The following is a 20,143-nucleotide window of genomic DNA, read 5'->3' as shown; positions in this document are numbered from 1 at the left end:
CCTTCATTGCACATCCCCCAGGTCCAGGTCCCACTTTAAGGAAACACGCACAGAATGGTGGAGGGACTCAGCAGATCAGACAGCAACCCTGGAGTGGAGTAACCAGGTGAGATTTTGAGCAGAGACCCTTCATCAGGACTGGAAAGGAAAGGGAAAGAAGCTGGAAGATGAAGGTGGTGGCGGTATAGGAAGGAGTGAAATCTGGCAATGATAGGTGATACCAGCCGAGGGGCAAAGTGTGTGAGTGGAGGAGGGAGGAATGAATTGAGAATCTAGGAGGTGAGAGGTGGAAGAGGCAAAGGGTTCATAAATATAAGAAGTTCTGCAGATGCTGGAAGTCCAAGGCAACACAAACAAAATGTTGGAGGAACTCAGCAGGTCAGGCAGCATCTGTGGAAATGAATAAACAGTTGACGTTTCCCACGGAGACTCTTCTTCAGGGCTGAGAAGGAAGGGGGAAGATAACAGAATAACAAGGTGTAGAGAGGGGAAAGAGGCTGTCTGGCAGGTAATCGGTGCAGCCAATCACAAACAGGACAAAATCTGCAGCGGCTGGAAATCCAGGCAACACAGGCAGCATCCAGGAAAAGAGTTCGGTTGACCCTTCACCTGGACTGGAGAAAAAAAGCTGAGGAGTAGATTTTAAAGGTGGGGGGAGAGGAGAGAGAAACATAAGGTGAGAGGTGAAACCTGGCGGGGGAGGGATGAGGTAAAGAACTGGGGATTGGTGAAAGAGACGGGAGGCCGTGGAAGGAGGATAAAGGGGGAAGATCACCAGAGGAAGGTGACGGGCGTGCAAGGAGGTGAGGTGAGAGAGGGGAAAGGGGATGAGAAATGGTGAGGAGGGTGGGGGTGGGGAGCATTACCAGAAGTTTGAGAAATCAATGTTCAGGCCATCAGGTTGGAGGCTGCCCAGGCAGAATATACCCATCTCTTGAACTTCCAGTAATGCCCCCACCTCCCTCTCCTTCATCATTCCCCACCCACCTTTCCCTCTCTCTCCTTGTCCACCCATCCCTCTGGTGCTCCTCCCCCTTGTTCTTTCTTCCATGGCCTCCTGACTCTTCCCCCAATCAACTCCCCAGCTCTTGACTTCATCCCTTCCCTCACCTACCACCTTGAGCTTCTCTCGCCTCTCTGCCCACCTCAGCTGGGTGAAACCGGGTGGGTGGGAAAAGTCAAGGGCTGGAGAAAAAGGAATTGGTAGGGGAGGAGAGTGGACCAGAGGAGAAGGGGAAGGAGGAGGTGGTAGGCAGGTGAGTGGAGGCAAAAGATGAGAGTGGGGAACCGAGGAAGGGTGGTGGCTGTAGCAGAAGGGATTTGATTGGAGAACATGGAAAGGGAAGGAGGGGAAAGACAGAGGTGATGGGGCAGGAGAGGAGGAGCGAAAGGGTGAGAGGGGAACCAGAATGAGGAGTAGAAAATGAGAGTAGAGGGATGAGCAGGAATGCCCAGAAGCTGGAGAAATCAGTGTTCAAGCCATCAGGTTGGAAGCTACCCCGATGGAATATGCGGCGTTGCCTGTATTTTAAAGATACGGAGACGTGTCCTTATGGTAAAGAGAGGCAAGATTTTCAGCCAGAACCACACGCGTCCATATCCCAAAAATGCAACGCAGAGTTCTCACGGTCTGCGGGCTGAGGACGTGTGATCTGCACTCTCGGCTAGTCTGAGTTCTGTAACCCACACATTGTGCCCGAGGAGCTCAGCGGGTCAGGCAGCATCTGTGGATGGGAACAGCCGGCCGGGACTGTACATTCCCCTTTAAGAAGTCCGTGTCGCTGAGAAAGCCCCGCATTCTAATGGAGCAGCGTAATACTTCCTTATCCATTCGATGATATAAAACCTTGTTGCGATTTCCCCGCGCTCTCTGTCGAACGACTGTACTTGGGGAGTCGTGAAACTTTTCAGTGTGTTTGAGAGGAGCTGACCGGGGGAATGGGCAGGTGTGGCCTGCAATTGCGGACAGCCGTCGCTCTGCACCTTCTGGCCATCGCAGTCGGTGAGTGCCCTCCGGCGCTGTGATTGAGCGAGCCCGTGTGGGGGAGTTGAGTGGCTGGGGGGAGATGCGTCTCTGCCAAACGAGGTGTAAGGTGCTCCTTCCATCCGCTAGCCTGCAGGTCACCCTTGGGGGAGGTGTAGCACCTGCTCAGACCCCCAATCAGGGTCAGGTGAATCCACAGTATCAGGAGGTGGATGGTCACATGAGCAAAAGGTGCCGATCACAAGTCCTGGTTATGTGACCATTGACAGACAATCTCTGAAGAGTATTGGTAATGTCTGGGGTCACCTGTCTTGTCAAGACACTGTCCAGAAGAAGGCATTGGCAAACCACTTCCGTAGAAAAATTTGCCAAGAACAATGACGGTGAAACACCGTGATCGCCCACATCATATACGACAGGGCGCGTAATGGAGGAATTCGGGTGTGTGTGTGTGTAATTGGTGTTGGTGGGGGCGGGGGTCTGTGAGGGGTTACACGGGGAGGGAGGCAGGACCCGGCTGCCCCGGCGGAACAACCGAGTGAGTAACTTTCGGCGACGACCTGGCTGGGTATTACAGCGGGATAATTTGCAGGAACAACTGGAAAGAAGATTCCCAACATTCTGTACGTGAGAGGAGATGTCGGGCAGGAGCTCCCACACCGCCAGGTTCAGGAACATTTATTACCCTACAACCATCAACTCCTGAACCAGCGTGGATAACTTCACTCACCACTGAACTGAACTGATCCCACAAGCGACAGATTCGCTAAGGTTCCACAGTTCACGTTCAGCTTTATATCTTTCCTTTCCGCATTCCATACAGTTTTTTTTTTGCATGTTGGTGGTTAGTCTTGAAACCTTTCGAATGTTGAAAGGCTTAGACAGAGTAGATGTGGAAAGGATGTTTCCCACGGTGGGAGAGTCTAGGACAAGAGGGCACAGCCTCAGGGTAGAGGGGTGCCCTTTCAAAACAGAGATGTGGGAGAAATTTCTTTGGCCAAAGAGTGATGAATTTGTGGAATTTGTTGCCACTGGCATCTGTGGAGGCCAGGTCATTGGGTGTATTTAAGGCAGAGATTGATAGTTTCTTGATTGGACACGGCATCAAAGGTTACGGAGAGAAGGTCGGGGAGTGGGATTGGGGAAGAGATGGAAAAAAGTAACAGCCATGGGAATGAATGGCGGAACAGACTCGGTGGGCCAAATGGCCTAATTCTGCTCCTATGTCTTATGGTCCTGTCAGTATGCAATTGTGCGTTGTTTAAAAAAAAACACACTCACAATATTTATTGAGATAGAGCACAGAATAGGCCATGCACAGCAACCCGTGATTTAACCCCCGCCGAGTCACGGGACAATTTACAATGACCAATCCACCTACCAACCGGTACATCTTCGGACTGTGGGAGGAAACGCGCGCAGTCACAGGGAGAACGTGCAGGTAGCGCCGGGAATCGAAGACAGCTTGCCTGTACCGTTAGCCACTACACATCATTGACTGGATTGCAATTCTCTCTTCTACTGTGAATGCCAGCAAGACACGAATCTCGTACTTTGATGATAAATTAACTTTGACAGAGCGTGCAGAGCAAAGATAGGCTACAATGGGTTATACCTCCCTGGTTAACTTTTTGGCCAGATACATGTGGCCTTAAATTTCTCTTGGGTATTTGCTTCGTTAAATCTGAATTTGATTTTTTTTCGGAGAAGACTCCCCAGGGATTTTTGTTGGAACAGAGATAACGCAAACAACAAATTACTGCTCGCAAACTGGGATTAACCCCCCTCTCTCCAAGCCCACACAGTGTCCGGAAGCTGGGAACAGGCGGCGGTGGAGGAGGTCGCATGGGGTCGGGACGAGGTTTTAGGGCAGATGTCGCCTTGTGGTCCACAGCTGGACAGATGCCCATGCGGTCTCGAGTTGGCGGCGCAACTTACTCATTCGTTGAGTGCTCCGGTAGCCTGCGTCTTTGCAACAGACTTGTTGAAGGCTGGGAAATTCTGAGGGACCGTATCAGATAAATGAAGCAAAGAAAAACATACTTTAAGTTTCTCTTAAGTTTCTTGGGAGTTATGAAATCCTGATGGTTCGACATTTGGGTCACCGAGACCCGGTTTCGGGCGGGGTAGTGGAATGCCCCTCTTGCGGGATGTGGGAATTCAGAACGACCTCCAGCGTCCCTGACGACCACCAGTGCGAGGAGTGCATCCATCTGCAGCTTCTAACACACCGCGTTACGGAGATGGAGCTGGAACCGGATGGATGAACTCTGGATCATTCGGGAGGCTGAAGGGTGATAGACAGGGCAGATGGAGAGGTAGTTACACCCAAGGTGTAGGACACAGGAAACTGGGTGATGGTCAGGAAGGGGAAAGGGCTTGAGAACCCGGTGACCATCTCCCTCAACAGCGGTGTACCACTGGATGCTTTCGGGGGCTGACCTAACAGAGGAAAGTCATAGTGGTCGGGTCTCTGGCACAGAGGCTACCTCTGTGACTCAGAAGGGAAGAGGGGAGAAGGGGCACATTGTAATGATGGGGGATCCCTTAGTTAGGGGAAAGAACAGGAGGTTCCGTGGGCAAGAACGAAATTCTCGGACGGTATGATGCCTCCCTGGTGGATCCAGGTTATCTCAGATCGAGTACTCGGCATTATTAAGCGGGAGGGTGAACAGCCGGAAGTCATGGTCCACGTGCCAATGACACGGGGAGGATGAGTGACGAGGTTCTGCATAGGAAGTTACGTGCTAAGTTACAAGGGCAGGACCTCCAGGGTTGTGACCTCAGGATTGCTACCCGTGCCCCCATGCTAGTGTGGTCAGAACTATGAAGATTATACAGCTTAATATGTGGCTAAGGAGTTGATGTGGGAGGGAGGGTACAAGATTTTTGGATCACTGGGTTCTCTTCCAGGGAAGGTGGGACCTGTACAGATGGGACTGTTTGTACCTGAACTGGAGGGGAACTAATATCCTGGCAGCAAGGTTTCTTAAGACTGCACGGTGGGGTTTAAACTGGACTTGCAGGGTGATGGGAACGAGAGTGCCAGAACAGATTGTGGAGACAAATGTTGGTAAGACCTCAGACAAAATTGGGAATCAAAAGGTTAAACAAGATGCAACAAAATCAAAAAGAGTGAATACAGGATGGAGGGTGTTGAATGTGCGCAGTGTATGGAATTAAAGTAGATGAATTTGCAGCACAGTTACAGATTGGCAGGTATGGTGTTGTCGGCATCACTGAATCGTGTCTGAAAGATTATAGACGGGAGCTTAATGTCCAAGGGTACACGTTATATCAAAAGGACAGGCAAACGGATAAAAGGGACAGCGTTGCTCTGTTGGTAAAAAATGAAATCAAATCATTAGAAAGATAGGGTCAGAAGGTATTGAATCATTGTGGATAGAGCTAAGGAACTGCAAGGGTAAAAAGACCTGATGGGAATTGTATACAGACCCCAATCAGTAGTAAGAGTGTGGTCTACAAATTACAACAGGAGATGGAAAATACATCCGAAAAGACCAATGTTACAATGGTCATGGGGGACTTCAGTTTGCAGGTGGATTGGGAAAACTGGGTTGGTACTGGAATACAGGAGGGGGAATTTCTAAGAGATAGGATTTCAGAGCAACTCATGGTTGAGCCCACTTGAGGATTAGCTATTCTGGGTTGGGTGTTGTGCAATGAACCAGAATTGATTAGAGTGCTTAAGAACCCTCAGGGGAAAGTGAATTCACCCTGAAATCTAAAGTCGGAGGTATGAGTAGAGTAAAGGAAATTACAGAGACATGAGAGAAGTGTCGGCCAGCACTGACTGGTAGGTAACACGGGCAGGGATGGCGGCAGAGCAGCAACAGCTGGAATTTCTGGAAGCAATTTGGAAGGCACAGGATATATATCTCGCAAAGAGGGAGAGACATTTTAAAGGAAAGGTGCGCAACCCTGGCTAACAAGAAAACCCAAAGCCAAAGAGAGGGCATGTAATAGAGCAAAGATGAGTGGGAAGTTTTTAAAATCCAACAGAAGGCAACTAAAAAGTCATTAAAAAGGTTAAGAATATGAAAGTCAGCTAGCCAATAATATTAAAGAGGATACCACAAACTTTTTCAGATATATAAAGTGTAAAAGAGAGGTGAGAGTGAATATCAGTGGAAAACAATGCTGGAAAGGTAGTAGGCAGGGAACAATGAAATGGCAGAAGAACTGAATAAGTTCCAGGTGTCAGGGGCATGAAGTTACCATAACTACAGAGCAGGCTCTTTGGAAACTGAGAGGTCTGAAGGTAGATCAGTCATCTGGACTAGATGGTGTCTCCCGAGTTCTGAAAAAGATGGCTGAAGAGACCGTGGAGGCATTAGTAATGATCTTTCAAGAATCACTCGATTCTGGAATGGTTCCAGAAGACTGGAAAATTGCAAATGTCACTCCATTCTTCAAGAAGGGAGAGAGGCAGAAGAAAGCCAGTTAGTCTGATCACAGTGGATGGGATGAGTCGATTATTGTAGATGAGGTCTCAGGGTACTTGGAGGCACATGATAAAATAGGCTGTAGTCAGCAAAGTTTCTTCAAGGGAAATCTTGCCTGAAAATCTGTTGAAATTCTTTGAAGATATAACAAGCAGGATAGACAAAGGAGAATTGATTGATGTTGTGCATTTGGATTTTCAGAAGGCCTTCGATAAGGTGCCATGCATGAGGCTGCTTCACAAGCTACGAGCCCATGGTATTACAGGGAAGATTCTAGCATGGATAAAGCAGAGGCTGATTGGCAGGAGGTGGAGTGGGAATAAAGTGAGCCTTTTCTGTGTGGCTGCCAGTGACTAGTGGTGTTCCACAGGGATCAGTGTTGGCACTGATTATATTTACGTTATATGACAATGATTTGGATGATGGAATTGATGAGTTTGTTGCAGTTTGCAAACGATAAGAAGATGGGTGGAGGGGCAGGTAGTTTTCAGGAATTAGAGAGGCTACAGAAGCACGGGCAAAGAAATGGCAGACTGAATACAGTGTCGGGAAGTATATGGTAGAAGAAATGTACTATTTTCTAAATGGACAGAAAATACAAAGCACTGAGGTGCAAAGGAGTCCTTTTGCAGGATTCCCTAAAGGTTAATTTGCAGGTTGAGTCTGTGGTGATGAAGCCAAATACAATGTTAGGATTCATTTCAAGAGGACGACTACATGAAGGCTACATGTGATGAGACTTTGTAAAGCACTGGTGAGGCCTCACTTGGAGTATTGTGAGTAGCTTTGGACCCCTTATCTTAGAAAGGATGTGCTGAAGATGGAGAAGGTTTAAAGGAGGTTCAATAAGATAATTTCATAAGACTGGAGCAGAGATAGGCTATTTGGCCCATCGAGTCTGCTCCGCCATTCAATCATGGCTGATCCTTTTTTACCCTCCTCAGCCCCAATCCCGGCCCTCTCCACGTAACTTTTGATGCCACGTTCAACCAAGAACCTATCAATCTCTGCCTCATATACAACCAACAACCTGACCTCCACAGCTGCCTGTGGTAATAAATTCCACAAATTTACCACCGTCTGCCTAAAGAAATTTCTCTGCATTTCTGTTTTAATTGTGCACCCTTCTATCCTGAGACCTAGACCCCCATCATGGGAAACATCCTTTCCACATCTACTCTGCAGACTTTTCAATGAGATCCTCCCTCATCCTTCTAAATTCCAGCAAACACAGTCCCAGAGCTATCAAACATTCCTTGTACGATAACTCATTCCTGCAATCATCCCTGTGAACCCTCTCCAATGCCGGCACATCTTTTCTCAGATGAAGAGTCCAAAATATTCACAATACTCAAGGTGAGACCTCACCAGTGCCTTATAAAGCCTCTGCATCACATCCTTACTCTTGAAATGAATGCTAACATGCCACTTGCTTTCCCCACCACTGACTCAATCTACAAGTTAAACTTTAGGGTGTTCTGCACAAATTTTTGGATTTTCTCCGCATTTAGAAAATAGACTGCACGTTTATTTCTGCTACCAAAGTGCATGACCTTGCATTTTCCAACATTATATTTCATCTGTCACTTTCTTGCCCATTCTCCTAATCTGTCTTAGTCCTTCTGCATCCTACCTATTTCCTCAGTACTATCTGCCTCTCCACCAATCTTCGTATCATCTTCAAACTTGGCAACAAAACCATCTATTCCATCATTTAAATCATTTATATACAGCATAAAAGAAATGGTCCCAACACCAACCCCTGCGGAACACCACTAGTCACTGGCAGCCAACCAGAAAAGGATCCTTTTATTCCCACTCACTGCCTTCTACCATCAACCAATGCTCTAACCATGTTAGTAACTTTCCTGTAATACAATGAGCTCATAACTTGTAGCCTCATGTATGACACCTTGTCAAAAGCCTCCTGAAAGTCCAAATATACAACATCCACTACATCCCCTTTATCTATCCTACATGAAATCTCCTCAAATAATTCCACAGGTTTGTCAGGCAAGATATTCCCTGAAGGAAACCATGCTGCCTTTGTCCTAATTTGTCTTGTGTCACCAACTACTCCATAACCTCATCCCTAACAATTGACTCCAGCATCTTCCCAACCACTGAGTTCTGGCTAACTTCTATAATTTCCTTTCTGTTGGCTTTCTCCCTTCTTAAAGAGTGGAGTGACATTTTGAATTTGCGCCATGCCAGAGTCCAATGATTTTTGAAAGATCATTTTAATGCCTCCACAATCTCTACCGCTACCTCTTTTAGAACCCTAGGGTGCAGTTTATCTGGTCCGGGTGACTTAAGTACCTTTAGGTCTTTCAGCTTTTTGAGCACCTTCTCTCTTATAATAGTAACTGCACTCACTCTCTTCCTTCACACCCTTCAACACCTGGCACACTGCTAGTGTCTTCCACAGTGAAGACTGATGCAAAATACTCATTTAGTTCATCAGCCACCTCCTTGTTGCCTGTTATTTCTCTGGCTTCATTTTCTACCAGTCCTATATCCACTCTCATCTCTTTTATTTTTTTGCATACTAGGAAAAAGCTTTTACTCTCCACTTTGATATTGTTTGCGAGCTTGCTTTCATATTTCATCTTTTCCCTCTTAATGGTTCTTTTAGTTGCTGTCTATAGGTTTTTAAAAGCTTCCCAATTTCTGTCTTTCCACTAATTCTTCAGTTGTTGTATGCCATTTCTTTTGCTTGTCCTTGTCAGCCACAGTTGCACCATTTTGCCATTTGAGTATTTCTTTGATTTTGGAATACATCTATCCTGCACCTTCCCCATTTTTCCCGGAAACTGAAGTGATTGCTGCTCTGCTGACATCCCTGCCAGCAGCTCCTTCCAGTTTACTTTGGCCAACTCCTCTCTCATACCGCTGTAATTTCCCTTACTCCACTAAAATACTGCTACATCAGACTTTACTTTCTCCCTATCAGGTTTCAAGCTGAACTCAGTCATATTGTGATTACTGCCTCCTAAGGGTTTTTTTTTAAACTTTAATCTCCCTAATCGCCTCCGGTTCATTACACAATGCCCAATCCCCTGGTAGGCTCAACAACAAACTGCTCTAAAAAGCCAACTCGTAGGCATTCAACAAACTCACTCTCTTGAGATCAATTTTCAACCTGATTTTCCCAATCGAAGTGCATGTTAAAATCTTCCATGACTACCATAATATTGCCCTTTTGACTTGCCATTTCTATTTCCTGTTGCAATCTGTGATCCACATCCCGGCTATTATTGGGAGGCCTGTGTATAACTGCCATCAGGGTCCTTTTACCCTTGCAGTTTCTTAACTCAACCCACAAGGATTCCCACATCTTCCAACATTGTCATATTTTTCTACTGAATTGATGCCATTCTTTACCAGCAGAGCCATACCACCCCCTCAGCCTACCTTCCTATCCCCCCAATATAACATGTAACCATGGACATTAAGTTGCCACTACAACCATTCTTCAGTCATGATTCAGCGATGGCTACATCATACCTGATCATCTGTAATAGTGCAACAAGATCATTCATCTTATTTCTTACACTCCAAGCGCTGAGATATAATACTTTGAATACTTTATTTGCTACCCTTTGTGATTCTGCATCTCTAATATACTGATACTCACCCTGCTGGCTGCAATTATGTCCTATCTCATGCCTGCCCTTCCGACAGTCTAACTGCACACTATCTTTGCTTATTTACCATCTGCCCTTTCCTAAGTCCCTTCATTCTGGTTCCTCTCCCCCCCGCCAAATTACTTTAAACCCTCACCAACAGCTCTAACAAACCTGCCCATGGGACTATTGGTCCCCCTTGGGTCGGGTGCAACCCGTCACTTTTGAACAGGTCCTGCCTCCCCAGACAGGATCCTAATGACCCAATTCCAGGATTGAACAGCTTGTCACGTGCAGAGTGTTGACGGTTCTGGGACTGTCTTCACTCGAATTCAGAAGAATGAGGGGTGACCTCATTGAAACCCATCAAATGGTGAAAGGCCTTGATAGAGAGGATGTGGAGAGAATGTTTCCTATGATGGGAGAGTCTGACCAGAGGACACAGCTTCAAAATAGAGGGACGTTCTTTTAGAATGGAAATGAGGAAGAATTTCTTCAGCCGTTGTGACTCTGCAATTCCTTGCCACAGGCAGCTGAGGAAGTCAAGTATTTATGTACATTTAAGGCAGATAGATTTTTGATTGCTCTGGGCATGAAGGGATATGGGGGGAAAATAGGAGATGGGGGTGAAAGAAAGATTGAAATGACGGAGCAGACTCGATGGGCCAAATGGCCTAAATCTACTCTATATCTTATGGTCAAATGGTTACCCAAACATCATTTCAACCCCGTTCCCCACTCTCCCTTTAAACCCACCGGGACCCCGTTCCCCACTCTCCCTTTAAACCCACCGGGACCCCGTTCCCCACTCTCCCTTTAAACCCACCGGGACCCCGTTCCCCACTCTCCCTTTAAACCCACCGGGACCCCGTTCCCCACTCTCCCTGTAAACCCACCGGGACCCCGTTCCCCACTCTCCCTTTAAACCCACCGGGACCCCGTTCCCCACTCTCCCTGTAAACCCACCGGGACCCCGTTCCCCACTCTCCCTTTAAACCCACCGGGACCCCGTTCCCCACTCTCCCTTTAAACCCACCGGGACCCCGTTCCCCACTCTCCCTTTAAACCCACCGGGACCCCGTTCCCCACTCTCCCTTTAAACCCACCGGGACCCCGTTCCCCACTCTCCCTTTAAACCCACCGGGACCCCGTTCCCCACTCTCCCTTGAAACCCACCGGGACCCCGTTCCCCACTCTCCCTTGAAACCCACCGGGACCCCGTTCCCCACTCTCCCTTGAAACCCACCGGGACCCCGTTCCCCACTCTCCCTTGAAACCCACCGGGACCCCGTTCCCCACTCTCCCTTGAAACCCACCGGGACCCCGTTCCCCACTCTCCCTTGAAACCCACCGGGACCCCGTTCCCCACTCTCCCTTGAAACCCACCGGGACCCCGTTCCCCACTCTCCCTTGAAACCCACCGGGACCCCGTTCCCCACTCTCCCTTGAAACCCACCGGGACCCCGTTCCCCACTCTCCCTTGAAACCCACCGGGACCCCGTTCCCCACTCTCCCTTGAAACCCACCGGGACCCCGTTCCCCACTCTCCCTTGAAACCCACCGGGACCCCGTTCCCCACTCTCCCTTGAAACCCACCGGGACCCCGTTCCCCACTCTCCCTTGAAACCCACCGGGACCCCGTTCCCCACTCTCCCTTGAAACCCACCGGGACCCCGTTCCCCACTCTCCCTTGAAACCCACCGGGACCCCGTTCCCCACTCTCCCTTGAAACCCACCGGGACCCCGTTCCCCACTCTCCCTTGAAACCCACCGGGACCCCGTTCCCCACTCTCCCTTGAAACCCACCGGGACCCCGTTCCCCACTCTCCCTTGAAACCCACCGGGACCCCGTTCCCCACTCTCCCTTGAAACCCACCGGGACCCCGTTCCCCACTCTCCCTTGAAACCCACCGGGACCCCGTTCCCCACTCTCCCTTGAAACCCACCGGGACCCCGTTCCCCACTCTCCCTTGAAACCCACCGGGACCCCGTTCCCCACTCTCCCTTGAAACCCACCGGGACCCCGTTCCCCACTCTCCCTTGAAACCCACCGGGACCCCGTTCCCCACTCTCCCTTGAAACCCACCGGGACCCCGTTCCCCACTCTCCCTTGAAACCCACCGGGACCCCGTTCCCCACTCTCCCTTGAAACCCACCGGGACCCCGTTCCCCACTCTCCCTTGAAACCCACCGGGACCCCGTTCCCCACTCTCCCTTGAAACCCACCGGGACCCCGTTCCCCACTCTCCCTTTAAACCCACCGGGACCCCGTTCCCCACTCTCCCTTGAAACCCACCGGGACCCCGTTCCCCACTCTCCCTTGAAACCCACCGGGACCCCGTTCCCCACTCTCCCTTTAAACCCACCGGGACCCCGCTCCCCACTCTCCCTTGAAATCCACCGGGACCCCGAGTGACAGGTGACCTCTGAGAGATCACAGTACAAAGAGTGAGAACAACACAAAGGAACTCTAAATATGATTAGGAATAGTCAGCAAACACGAGGAAATCTGCAGATGCTGGAAATTCAAGGAACACACACAAAATGCTGGTGGAACACAGCAGGCCCGGCAGCATCTATAAGGAGAAGCACTGTCGACGTTTCGGGCCGAGACCCTTCATCAGGAATAGTCAGCATGGCCTAGTGAAAAGCAGGTTGTGCCTTACAAGCCTGATCCAGGACTGGCTTGCCCACAGAAGGCAAAGAGTGGTTGTAGATGGGTCATATTCTGCATAGAGATCAGTCACCAGTGGGGTGCCTCAGGGATCTATTCTGGGACCCCTACTCTTCGTGATTTTTATAAATGACCTGGATGAGGAAGTGGAGGGATGGGTTAGTAAGTTTGCTGATGACACAAAGGTTGGGGGTGTTGTGGATAGTGTGGAGGGCTGTCAGAGGTTACAGCAGGACATTGATAGGATGCAAAACTGGGCTGAGAAGTGGCAGATGGAGTTCAACCCAGATAAGTGTGAGGTGGTTCATTTTGGTAGGTCAAATATGATGGTAGAATATAGTATTAATGGTAAGACTCTTGGCATTGTGGAGGATCAGAGGGATCTTGGGGTCTGAGTCCATAGGACACTCAAAGCTGCTGCACAGGTTGACACTGTGGTTAAGAAGGCATACGGTACATTGTCCTTCATCAATCATGGGATTGAGTTTAGTAGCTGAGAGGTAATGCTGCAGCTATATAGGACCCTGGTCAGACCCCACTTAGAGTATTGTGCTCAGTTCTGGTCGCCTCACTACAGGAAGGATGTAGAAACCATAGAAAGGGTGCAGAGAAGATTTACAAGGATGTTGCTTGGATTGGGGAGCATGACTTATGAGAATACATTGAGTGAACTCAGCCCTTTCTCCTTGGAGTGACAGAGGATGACAGGTGACCTGATAGAGGTGTATAAGATGATGAGAGGCATTGATCGTGTGGATAGTCAGAGGCTTTTTCCCTAGGGCTGAAATGGCTAGCACAAGAAGGCACAGGTTCAAGATGCTTCGAAGTAGGTACAGAGGAGATATCAGGAGTAAGTTTTTTACGCAGAGTGGTGAGCGCGTAGAATGGGCTGCTGGTGACAGTGGTGGAGGCGGATATGATAGGGTCTTTTAAGAGACTCCTGAACAGGTACATGGTGCTCAGAAAAATAGAGGGCTGTGGGCAACTCGAGGTAATTTCTAAGGTTGGGACAGCTTTGTGGGCCGAAGGGCCTGTATTGTGTTGATGTTTTTATGTTTCTAATTGATTAATGACTGTTATTTAACAACAATGAACCTATTCTTTCTTTTGCCTGTTACACCGCTGGCGTTTGGGGCAGCAGTGAAGGTCCTCCATCTCTGGCGGTGTTCAGGGCTTCCTTCATAATGTCAGTAACTTCCTTTCGACTTTCACTATTGTCAGCCTTGGAAGTCTCGGATGGAGACTCGGGAATACCATCACACTTGGATGCAGAAGGATCCTTCATTGTTGTTACCATAACAGTTTTGTTTTACCAGTCAGGGTTGTTAGCCCTGAGCCGAACCCCCAAACCTGGAGGACTGGCGGACCACCTTTACCCTTTGACCTGTTTGGCACGGGTGACCCTACCAAGAGCTGAATCACAAAGCCCTGACCCCAGCCAACATCGCTCTCTGGGTCATTGAGGCACGCAAGCCTCCAAACCTCGAGAAGGTTGTGGTCCTCTTGGAAGTGACCGATTCAGGTGCTCCGAAACCCTCAGAGCCAACGCTCTCTGACTCTCTGCACAAGCACAAAGGAGGCTGAGGGGTGACCGTATAGATGTACATAAAATCATGAGGGGGCACGGACAGGGTGAATGCTTATCATCTTGGAACTGGGGTCAATGGCCCCTCTGTAGGTGTCCATGGCATAAAAAAGGTTGGGAACCCCTGTGTTTAGAATATAGAATTAGAACATTACAGGCCTTTCATCTGACTTTATTTTTAACCTGCTCTTAGATCAATATAAACCTCTCCTCCTACACAATCCTCGAACAACCTAAAGGGCGGAGGTTTCAGTTGAGAGGTGAGAAAATTAATAAGAACCAGAGGGTGGTGAGGATGTGGAACAGAGGAAGTGGTTGAGACAGATTCCTTAGCAAAATTTAAAAAGTACTTGCACAAGTAGAGGGATAGGAAAGGGGGCATACAGGCAAACGGCTGAGGCAGGTACGTTAACATTGGACAGGTACATGGATAAGGAAGGGTTTAGCATGGGGGTTCCCAGCCTGGGGTCCCCAGACATCTCAGTTAATAGTATTGGTCCATGCGATTAAGAAAGTTGGGAACCCCTGGTTTTGAGGGATTTGGGCCAAATGGGATTAGTTTAGATGGGCATCTTGGTTTCCATGGATTGCTTGGGCCGAATGGCCTGTTTGCATGCTATGAGCCTCCATGGGACGAAAGCTGAACATCAACGGCTCCTCGGTAGAGATCATTAAGAGCACCAAGTTTCTTGGTGTTCACCTGGCGGAGAATCTCACCTGGTCCCTCAACACCAACTCCACACCAAAGAAAGCCCAGCAGCATCTCTACTTTCTGTGAAGGCTGATGAAAGTCCATCTCCCACCCCCCATCCTCATCACATTCTACGGGGTTGTATTGAGAGCATCCTGAGCAGCTGCACCACTGCCTGGTTTGGAAGTTGCACCATCTCGGATCGCAAGACCCTGCAGTGGATAGTGAGGTCAGCTGAGAAGATCACTGGGGTCTCTCTTCCCGCCATTACAGATATTTACACTACACGCTGCATCCATGAAGCAAATAGCATTATGAAGGACCCCACGCACCCCTCATACAATCTCTTCTCCCTCCTGCTGTCTGGGAAAAGGCACCGAAGCATTCGGGCTCTCACAACCAGACTATGTAACAGTATCTTCCCCCCCAAGCTATCAGACTCCTCAATACCCAGAGCCTGGACTGACACCAACTTACTGTCTTGTGTATTATTTATTGTAATGCCTGTACTGTTTTGTGCACTTTATGCAGTCCTGGGTAGGTCTGTAGTCCAGTGTAGTTGTTGTTCTTTTTTCTCTGTGTTGTTTTTTTACATAGTTCAGTCTAGTTTTTGTATTGTGTCATGTATCACCATGGTCCTGAAAAACGTCTCATTTTTACTGTGTACTGTACCAGCAGTTATGGTCGAAATGACAATAAAAGTGACTTGACTTGACTTTACAGACCTGCACAGACTGAAAGGGAAGAAGGGAGATTCCCCCACCCCCATCCCAGTCACCAGAATGAGGTCCAGTGGTGAGAGGGGGGAGGCTAATCATAGAATTGTGTGCAGACAAATGGACTGCATTGACACATTTTCTCTTGGACTTTTGTCTTTCAGAAATCGTGGGTGACAGGGCCTCGAATCGTGTTTCCTCCTGCTGTTCCGAATACAACAAAGAGATCCCGAAGGCATTCTTCTGCCAAATTAAAAGTTATACCTTAACAGAGAGATGCCTTAAGAAAGATGGGGCAGTACTGTGAGTATCACCCCAAACAGTCATGCATATCAGGTCCAGGGAGTGTCCAGGGTCACTTTGCCCGTACTTGCATCGTATCCCTGTGCAGCCTAAACCACGGGTTCCCGTGGACCTGGACCTCGGTTGGTGGAAGGGGCCCTTGGCAACCCTGTTCTAACCCTTTTCTGTCCATGACCTATAGCTAAACATGGTTAATGTACCTGCCTCAACCACTTCCTTTGCCATATACGCACCACTCTCTGGGTGAAAAGGTTGCCCCTCTCATCTTAAACTTATTCCTTCTAGTTTTTGACCCCTGCAAATTGGAAGCGGGCTGAACATACTCACCCGATCTGTGCCCCTCCAGATCTTAAATGCCTCGGTGAGGTCGCCCCTCTGTTTCCTCCCCAGCCGTGTCCTATGATGTGCGCGATCACGGTATTTCCATGAACAAGACCGTTCTTGGTTAATCTTTCTACAGAAGTGGGTTGCCATTGCCTTCTTCTGGGCAGTGTCTTCACAAGATGGGTGACCCCAGCCATTATCAATACTCTGTAGAGATTGTCTGCCTGGTGTCAGGGGTCACATAACCAGGACTTGTGATCTGCACCCACTGCTCGTATGACCATCCACCACCTGCTCCCGTGGCTTCACGTGACCCAGATTGGGGTTGGGGGGGTGTCTATGCAGGCGTTACTCCTCACCCAAGGGTGACTTGCAAGCTTGCAGAGGGAAGGAACACTTCACGCCACCTTTGGTGGAGATGTATCTCCACCCCACCACCCATCAGCTCCAAGAAATAAAGTCCCAAGCTTCCCAAGTTTTCTACCATAATTTAGTCACTCAAGTCCTCACAAATCTCTGCACTCTTCTAGTTTCATTATGTCTTTCCTGTAACAGAGTGCCCAAAAATGTACAACACAATACTCCAAGTGAAGTCCCACCAATGCCTTGTACAACCACAATATAACCTCCCTGCTATTCTGAGTGCTCTGGCCTATGTCAGACGACACTGGAGCACCGTGCACAGTTCCCATCTCCATATCCCTTGGTCAGACCACACTGGAGCACCGTGCACAGTTCCCATCTCCATATCCCTGGGTCAGACCACACTGGGAATACCGTGCACAGTTCCCATCTCCATATCCCTGGGTCAGACCACACTGGGAACACCGTGCACAGTTCCCATCCCCATATCCCTGGGTCAGACCACACTGGGAACACCGTGCACAGTTCCCATCTCCATATCCCTGGGTCAGACCACACCAGGACCACTGTGCACAGTTCCCATCTCCATATCCCTGGGTCAGACCACACTGGGAATACCGTGCACAGTTCCCATCTCCATATCCCTGGGTCAGACCACACTGGGAATACCGTGCACAGTTCCCATCTCCATATCCCTGGGTCAGACCACACCAGGACCACTGTGCACAGATTTAAGCTCTGTACATCTGGGTTGGGTAACAGTAGCTTCCAGCAGTCACCTTCGTCTTTGCCACTCTTGGCTTTGTCCACTCAACGTGTCTGTGCCAGGAACTAACTAACCCTTGCCTTGAAGACTCTGTAGTCTCTTTTTTTCCTCCTGCTTCTCAATTCCTTGAATCTGTTCCAGGTTTGTTACCAAGTCATTGGGACTGGTCTGTGCTGATCCTCAGAAGAACTGGGTGAAGCAGCTTCGGCGGTTTATCGATAGAAAAGGCAAGTACCTCCCTCCCTCCCTCTGTGGGTGCGTGTCTGTAAAGGGAGAGGGTTTACTGGAACACGGAGGCAGTGGGTTCACTGACTTTGCACGCACGTGGCACAGATCTGAGGCTGCCCTGCCCTCCAAGCTTCCTATTTGCAGTGAGCCGAGTCTGTCACGCAGTCTCACTTCCCTTCCATGCTTCCCACCGCCTCTGTAAAACTGCCGGCGTAATGAGAGTCCCTCACCCTCTCCCTCCAGTTCGGCATAAGATCCTAAAGCCTGAAAGCATGTGTTCATTTTATTTTAGCAATACAGCATGGAGTAGCCCCTTCTGCCCCTTCAAGCCATGCTACCCCAGCAACTACTGACAACACCAATTAACCCTAACCTGATCACGGGACAGTTGACAATGAGCTACCGGGTATATCTTTGGACTGTGGGAGGGAACTGGAGAAAGCCCTCCCATTCCATATGGAGGACATACAGAGACTCTTTGCAGACTGGCGTTGGAATTGAATTCCGAGCTTGGGAACGCCCAAACTGCTGCGTTAGCGTTGCACTAACCGTTACGCTACCGTGGTGCCCAACGTGCCTCCTTCCTGAGACATGCCACCAGGCTCAAGGACAGCTTCTACCCCGCTGTTATCAGACCCATGAATGAACATCACAAAGAGAAAAGATGAACTCTTCATCTCCCAGCCTACCTCACTGTGGCCTTTACACCGTATCTGTCTGCCTGCAGTGCACCTTCTCTGCAGGTACAAACAGCATTAGTTTCTCCTTCAGTCTTCCTTCTAACTGCCTTGATGTTCTTGTGTCTGGATGGCATGCAAACAAAAGATTCTCACTCTTTCTGTTTCTCTCTGTCTTTCATGCTCTCAACCTCTCTCTCTCTATCTCCATCTCTCCGTCTTTGCCTCTTTCTTTTTCAATTCTTTCTCTCACTCTCTTAAACACATGAGATTCTGCAGATGCTAGAAATCCAGAACAACACACACAGAGTGCTGGAGGAGTACAGCAGGTCAGGCAGTGGATGTTTTGGGCCGAGGCCCTTGGTCAGGAGCCTTTCTCTTCAGGATCAGAATCTGCTTCTGAGTCCCCCTCGCGCTCTCTTTCATTCTCCCTCTCTTGAGAGGCGGATGAGAGGGAGCAGGGGGTGATCTGACAGGAGATATAGACTGTACCATTGAGGGGTTCTCCAGCTTGTGCCCTGGGGTATGTGAACATGGGATGGGAGGGGTAACAAGGTGTGGGGTCACTTTATGCAATATGGATTGATCTGCTGCACAGGACACAGGGTTGACATTTGTGCCAAAATGTTACAGTGAAATGCAAGAGAAAACCGAAGAATCCTTCAGTTAGCAGGAGAGTGGATTCACCAACTCTTAAAATCTCAAGGTCAACTGAAAGGAACCATGGGAGCAGCGGAACTACCACCACTACAACCATCCATTCTCCTAATCCTTCCTCCACTGACCTTCACAAGATGGCTGACCAGTCCATGACTCTGTCCTCCACTGACCATACCAACATGACTGTCCTTTACGCTGATCCATCCACCACTGACCTGCCCAACATGGTCATCAATACCACAGATCCTTCCACTGACCTTCCCAACACGGCTGTTCATGCAATGGATCTTTTCACCAATGAACTTCTCAACACAGCCATCCATTCCACACATGATTCCATCACTGACCCTCCCAACATTGCAATTCATTCTACACACCCTTCCACCACTGATTCCGCATATCCTTCCACTGCTGACACTGTCAACGTGGTCTTCCATTCCACGCACCCTCCTTTCACTGACCTTCCCAACATGGCCAAACAGTCAATTCATCTTCCTACCACCGACCTTCCCAACATGTCCATCCATTCCACGCACTCTTCTCCCACTGACTTTCCCAACATGACCAAACAGCCAATTCATCTTCCTACCACTGACATTCCCAACATGGCCATCCATTCCACGCATCCTTCTCCCACTGACCTTCCCAACATGGCCATCCATTCCACGCACCCTTCTCCCACTGACTTTCCCAACATGATCAAACAGTCAATTCATCTTCCTACTGCTGACCTTCCAAACATGGTCACCCATTCCACATATCCTTCCATCACTGGCCCTCCCAACAGAAACTCAAGAAATGGACCAGCTGAGGAGGAGAAAAGAAAGCCTGCAGCCCTACCAGAAACAGGTGTGGATCAGAAGCTGAGCATGTCTGTTGGGGAGGGTTTTTTTGGGGGAGAGTGTCTGTAGTTGAGCAGAGGGGTCATTTGAGACCATGTCTAGAGACCTTTAGCTGAATAGCCTGTACAAATCTTTGACAGTCTCTCGAGGCATAGTAAAGGTGCAGTAGGTGAACAGGATGAGAGCAGCACTTGTTGAGAGCAGTAGTGAGGAGGGTGTTTATCAACGAAAGACATAA

At 49.1% G+C, this 20,143-nt stretch overlaps 1 protein-coding gene across 1 annotated transcript in view; it reads left to right on the top strand.

The window, feature by feature from the left end:
* The first annotated feature begins 1,516 nt into the window (after positions 1 to 1,516).
* Positions 1,517 to 20,143, top strand: part of LOC132396999 (mucin-2-like) — a 34,360-nt gene continuing 15,733 nt past the window's right edge. The window contains exons 1-4 of the mRNA XM_059975194.1: positions 1,517 to 2,002; positions 15,907 to 16,045; positions 17,640 to 17,725; positions 19,037 to 19,912. Of these exons, the coding sequence (XP_059831177.1) occupies positions 1,939 to 2,002; positions 15,907 to 16,045; positions 17,640 to 17,725; positions 19,037 to 19,912 (1,165 nt within the window). The 5' untranslated portion in view covers positions 1,517 to 1,938. The remainder of the gene's footprint in view (positions 2,003 to 15,906; positions 16,046 to 17,639; positions 17,726 to 19,036; positions 19,913 to 20,143) is intronic.

Source organism: Hypanus sabinus, chromosome 7 (assembly GCF_030144855.1).
Source record: "Hypanus sabinus isolate sHypSab1 chromosome 7, sHypSab1.hap1, whole genome shotgun sequence".
NCBI lineage: Eukaryota > Metazoa > Chordata > Chondrichthyes > Myliobatiformes > Dasyatidae > Hypanus > Hypanus sabinus.
The sequence above is the reverse complement of the archived record's forward strand: the minus strand, read 5'-3'. Positions and strand labels throughout refer to the sequence as shown.